The sequence below is a fragment of the Nannobrachium achirus genome, assembly GCF_963921795.1.
Source record: "Nannobrachium achirus genome assembly, chromosome: 17".
In the NCBI taxonomy this organism is placed as follows: domain Eukaryota; kingdom Metazoa; phylum Chordata; class Actinopteri; order Myctophiformes; family Myctophidae; genus Nannobrachium; species Nannobrachium achirus.
Genome location: NC_137824.1, coordinates 13444463 through 13450822, shown reverse-complemented (window position 1 = coordinate 13450822; position 6360 = coordinate 13444463). Strand labels below are relative to the sequence as shown.

The following is a 6360-nucleotide window of genomic DNA, read 5'->3' as shown; positions in this document are numbered from 1 at the left end:
CTTTGGATTAAAAGTGTCTGCTAAATGCCTAAACTGTAAACTGTAGGTAGGCCTATTTATTAGACGCTCTTAATCCAGAGTGACGATAATCAGGTAATACATCAACAACAACACATCAAATGTATAGTATACAATATTTATTTCAGAAACAATGCAGAATTTACAGGAGACTAGGGTCCAATAAATAGGAGCTTTTATTCACCAATTATGGAATGTATTCAGCAAGGTGTTAATAGACTAAACTGATGGGACACAGCAAAGACTTTGGCTGAGGCTACATCATCCTTTTAAAGTTTTCTATGGCTTTGTTCACCTTTTCCAGTTCCACTATGCTCTGTCGCTTCTTCTCGCCATCCTGCTCCTGGACTTTGATGGGTACCTTCTCCTTATAATCACTCTTGGCCATCTTCTCAGTCAGCTTGTCCATTTGCTTCTCCAGGTCACCTTTCTTGGCGGTCAGTTTAGACACCTCCTTCTCCACGTCAATGAGTCCCTTGAGCATGAGGTTGACGGTGCACCTGTCCGAGGCGATGGCCACGGCGCAACCCTCTGGGACGGCCTGGTCTCCTGTCAGGGGGACGACAGCCTGCGAGTAGGACAGGGTCTGGATCTGCAGACTGTACGCCTTCACCAGGGACACCGTCTCACCGTCTATACACTGGAGAAAACAGTCAGCTCGTGTCTTGGTCAGGTTGTAATCCGCCCTTAGTGATCGAATGGTCTTGACCACGGTCATCACAAACTCCATGTGACGGTCCACCTCGTCACTCTCCCAGCAGAACTCGTCGGTGTCGGGGTAGGACGTCACATGGATGCTAGGGGGGCTGTCCTGGGGTCGTCGCCGGGGTAACCTCTGGAAGAGCTCCTCGGAGACGAAGGGCATGATGGGAGCGAGGAGACGCAGGCCCACCTCCAGGCAGGTGTAGAGGGTCTGTCCGCACACCAGGGCCTGTGTCTGGCAGGCACCGTCCTCCTCTGCCTTGCTGAAAACTGGCTTCACACTCTCCAGGTAGACGTCGCAGAGCTCGTACAGCCAGAAGTTGTAGATGGCTGTGGTGATGGCGGGAAAGTCGTAGGCCTGGAAGCCCGCGCCGCACAGAGACACGGCCGCACACAGCCGGGAGAGGATCCACCTGTCTGTCACGCCCTCCTCTCCACAAAGCTGGGCTTCTTCTGAAGGAACAAAGTTGTCCCCCAGTGCCTTCATGGCAAACTTGACAGCGTTCCAGAGTTTGTTGCAGAAGTGACGGTAGCCCAGGATACGGTTGACATCCAAGTTGATGTCCCTGCCTTGGTTCGCATAGGCGCACAGGGCGAAGCGCAGGGCATCGGTGCCACACTCCGGAATTCCACTGGGGTAGTCGGACTTCTGACCCTGTTTGGCCTTCTCTATCTCTACCGGATCCAAGTTACTCTCTTCTAACTGGGTGTGGAGACCCTCCAGGGAGATCCCGGCGATAACGTCCAGCGGGTCGATGACGTTCCCAAGGGATTTGCTCATCTTCCTCCCATGGGCGTCCCTCACCACAGCGTGCAGATACACCTCTCTGAAGGGCAGCTTGCCAGTGAGTTTGAGGCCCATCATGACCATGCGAGCCACCCAGAAGAACAGGATGTCATGACCCGTCTCCAGCAGGGTTCCTGGGTAGAAGACGTTCAGGTCCTGTGTCTCATTGGGCCACCCGAAGATGGAGAAAGGGAAAATCCCAGAGGAGAACCAGGTGTCCAACACATCTTCATCCTGTCTGAGGGAGATCTTGTCGGCAGGTACATTGAAGCGTTTGGCTGCCTTCTCCCTGGCCTCCTCCTCTGTCCTCCCACTCACCCAGTAATGGCCATCCATGTCCTCTCCTGGTTTCACAGACGAGTCGCTGACGGTGACAAAGTAGGCAGGGATCCTGTGGCCCCACCACAGCTGGCGAGAGATACACCAGTCTCTGATGTTGTCCAGCCAGTTGAACCAGGTCTTATTGTGGTGATCTGGGATGATCTTGAGGTGGCCCTCCCTGACGGCGTCCGCTGCTTGCTTGCCCATGTCTGTGCAGTTGACGTACCACTGTGGCTTCAGCAGGGGCTCCACGATGTCCTTAGAACGACTGCATACTGGCACAACCATGGGGTGGTCTTTGATCTCTTTCAACTGGCCCAGGCCCTTCAGAGCCTGCAGCACTGCCTTCCTGGCATCAAAACGCTTCATACCCCTGTACGGATCAGGTACAGGGGTATCCTCATCCTTTCTCATCCGCCCTGACTCATCCAGGATATTGATGAAGGCCAGGTTGTGTCTCTTTCCCACCTCGTAGTCGTCGTGGTCGTGGGCTGGGGTGATCTTCACAGCACCCGTTCCAAAGTTCATGTCCACAAAGTCGTCAAATACAACAGGCATCTTGCGGTCGCAGAAGGGGTGTTGGACCATCTTGCCCTTCAGGTGCTGATACCTGTGGTCATCAGGATGGACGGCAACCGCAGAGTCTCCCAGCATGGTCTCAATACGGGTGGTGGCCACAACCACCTCCTCGTCAGACCCATCGATCTTGTAGGAGAAGGAGACCAGCACTCCAAATTCCACTTTATCCTCGTAGCCAGGAACAGGCAGCAGAGTCCTGCCTGTCAACTCCCTCTTGTCCACCTCAATGTCAGAAATGGCAGAGTTGAGAGTGCAGGACCAGTTGACCAGCTTATTGCTCCGGTAGATGACGCCCTCCTCATGCATACGGATGAAGGCCTCCTGGACAGCGTAGGAAAGTTTAGGGTCCATGGTGAAACAGGCTCTGTCCCAGTCCAGAGACGAGCCCAGCCTCTTCAGCTGGTGATAGATACGGTCTCCCTTTTCATCCTTCCACTTCCAGACTTCCTGGATGAAGCCGTCTCTGCCCAGGTCATGGCGGGTCATGCGTCGCTCTCTCAACAGCTTTCTCTCGACCACCACCTGGGTGGCGATGCCAGCATGGTCACAGCCAGGGTTCCACAGGGTGGTCTCCCCTCGCATCCTGTGCCATCTGGTCAAACTGTCCTGAATGGCATTGGTGAGCGCATGACCCAGGTGGAGAGATCCAGTCACGTTGGGTGGAGGGATACACATCATGAAGACACCTTGAGGGTTTGGCTCAGAAATATTCGTCCTCCCATACTCGGGCTTGAAGAATCCCTGTTTTTCCCACCAGGAGTACCAGGCAGACTCCACATACAGCGGACTGTACGATTCAGGAAGGGGGCTGACAACATCTTTCTTCTCTCCGGACGGGGTGGGGATGTCGTATGTGATCACTCCCGGTTCCTTCTTGTCAGGCTTGGCCTTTTTCTCCGCCTTTGGCTGCTTCTTCTTTTCCTCCATCTCCTTCTGTTTCTTCTGGAACTTTTCCATCTTCTCTCTGTTCTTTGCTTCCTTTTTCAGCTGGGCTTCAGTCTTTGGTGGACCATTGACAGTAGCGTCAGTGGAATCAGAAGCAGCAGCAGCAGCAGCAGCTGTATTGGTCTCGGTCTGCATGGTGCTGGAAGCCATTGTCTTAAACACACTACTATAGTTATGATGATAATAACTATAATAGATGAGTTATTATTATTAGTGTTAATGCTATCTCTGCTCCTTTCTGCTCTGTGTCTGTAGTCATAATAATAGTAATAGTGAAATAGTGATAATAAGTTATTAATACTAGAGGTCTGCGCCCGCTTCGCCCTTTTTAAAGTAACCTGACCAATCATGGAAATTGGCCCACTTATAGTCTGGTCAAAGTGTCATGTGAAGCCACCAATCCTCAAGCTTAACATTTGTGTCCATCTGGCATATGCTTTGCTACTTGCAAAGACAGCCGCTCTCATGGCCCTTGTATACTGTATGCCTCAATATTATGACATCACCCTCTACGTTTATATCAGGTCGCACTTATTGATGGTGACGTCACCTAGAATGCTGGTCCCTCATTGGCGTTTATGTGATGATGACGTCATCACCCGATTGACCCAAACATCACTCTGTGTTATTTCAAGGGTTTTCCCAGCACAAACGTCCTGCGAGGGTTGTACGTATATTTCCCTAATTTATAGATAGATTAGTAGTAATGTTATTTGTTATTTATTTCTGAGTCTTCAACACACTGTGTGCTGGCACCGAAGTTATGGAGCACACTCTTTGATCATAGGGACACCATAGGAAAAACATGCTTAGAAGACCCACCTTTTCACTGTAGAGGACTCTTAGGTACACTTGTTTTGTGTCTTGTGGGTTGTGTGTGCGTGTTTATCCTCTATACTCCCTCCTGTTGTAACTGACTGACACTGTGACTGAGGTGTTGTTGTCCTGGTCTAGTCTTGAGGAGAGGAGAGGTTATTCCATGATGTGGACATGATTCAGGATGAATTTGGGCAATGTTCCTCTTTTAGGTAAGGGCGGCCCAGCGTCTAGTCGGCGACCTGGCCAACTCGGAACAATGTAAATAGGGAATGAATGCCCCGCCCTTTAATGCAAACCCCATTATACCTGTTTTCATAGGACCCGTTTTGACCATCTGTCTGCCTGTGTCCATTTATGCCCATATATGGAGATATCTGTATCTGTCTGTCTGTCGGCGTCCATTTTATGTCCATATATGGAGATCACTGCAGTTATAGTTCTGGGTCCATTTTATGCCCATATATGCCCATATATGGAGATATCTGTCTATCTGCGTCCATTTTATGCCCATATATGGAGATCTCTGTATCTGTCTGTCTGTGTCCCTTTTATGCCCGTATATGGAGATCTTTGTGATTCTGCGTCCATTGTATGCCCATATATGCCTTTATGGAGATATCTGTTTATCTGCGTCCATTTTATGCCCATATATGAGATCTCTGTCGCTTTTTCAAACAGATGGTCAAAACGGGTCCTATGACAATAGGTATAATGTGGTTTGCATTAAAGGGGGAACCGGCACTGTGTCTGCAACACAGTCGGAGGCACAGACAGATACAGAGATCTCCATAATGGGCATAAAGGGACACAGACAAACAGATGGAGGAGGAGACAAACTTAATGCAAACCCCATTATACCTGTTGTCATAGGACCCGTTTTGACCATCTGTTTGCCTGTGTCCATTTATGCCCATATATGGAGATATCTGTATCTGTCTGTCTGCGTCCACTTTATGCCCACATATGGAGATATTTGACCATCTGTTTGCCTGTGTCCATTTATGCCCATATATGGAGATATCTGTATCTGTCTGTCTGCATCCATTATATGCCCATATATGGAGATCTATGCAGACACAGTGCCAGTTCCGGAAAATCCTGATGTCAGACATCAGAATCCGAACCTTTCGTGCTGGTTCCAGAAAATCGTGTATCGGGTCGGGTCGAGGCCGAGCACTGCACTACCTGCTGCGGTGGGGAACGCGCGTGCCAAATTTGAAATAGGGAATGAATGCCCCACCCTTTAATGCAAACCCCATGAATGCCCCACCCTTTAATGCAAACCCCAATATACCTGTTGTCATAGGACCCGTTTTGACCATCTGTTTGCCTTTGTCCACTTATGCCCATATATGAAGATCTCTGCACACACAGTACCGGTTGCGGAAAACTCTGATGTCAGACATCAGCTCCGCATACGGGCATTCATTTTATTCCCATATATGGAGAACGCGCGTGCCGGTGGGACGAATGGTTCTCGAGATACGCGGATTACATACATACATACACACTGTTATGTTCCTGGCCTAGGGGTTACATGGAACACAACAAAAACTGGGGGAGACGCAGTCAAAACAAAGTTTAAACAATTTATTTAAATAATCAAAGTTAAGAAAACATACCAAAATGAAGAGTGAGGTGTGGAAGTCAGTCAAGTCAGTAGTGAAGTGCATGTATGGATGAGTGAGAGATGTAGTGTGTGAGTGTTGCATGTGCTAACAGAAATAACAAATAAGGGGAATGGTGGGAGAGGAGCTGGAGTGAGGAGAGCTGGGAGAGGACTGGGGAAGCAGGCTTTTATAGGCGTGGACCCGGGCCCAGGTGCACGCCAATCAGATCATCAATGATCGTCAGTCAATCAATGCTGCTCCCCAGTCCTATGGGCAGGAGAAGAACACAAATTAATACAAAGCAAATAACTATAACCAAGGGAGTGACCAATACATAACCATAAAACCCTATATGGCCTAAAGGCCTACAGTACCTCCTACTGAGGGAACCGTCACACCCCCCCCCATAAAGACGGGGTCCCAAAGGGATCACCGGACACCCTGTTACTTTGAATATTGTACTTTAAATGTTGTATTACATACTACCTGTACCACTCATCCCCTATATCTACCTCAACTCCACCCCGCCACACCATCCTGCCTATCACCTCAGCAACCTTGTACATTGGAGCACTTTTA

At 49.5% G+C, this 6360-nt stretch overlaps 1 protein-coding gene across 1 annotated transcript; it reads right to left on the bottom strand.

Annotated features, from left to right (window-relative positions):
* Window positions 1-274: 274 nt before the first annotated feature.
* LOC308302266 (valine--tRNA ligase-like) lies at window positions 275-3502 on the bottom strand (the record flags this gene model as incomplete). The annotated part of the gene is made up of 1 exon (XM_080746525.1): window positions 275-3502. The coding sequence occupies one exon, from the start codon at window positions 3500-3502 to the stop codon at window positions 275-277; it is 3228 nt and encodes a 1075-aa protein (XP_080602651.1).
* Window positions 3503-6360: the final 2858 nt, after the last annotated feature.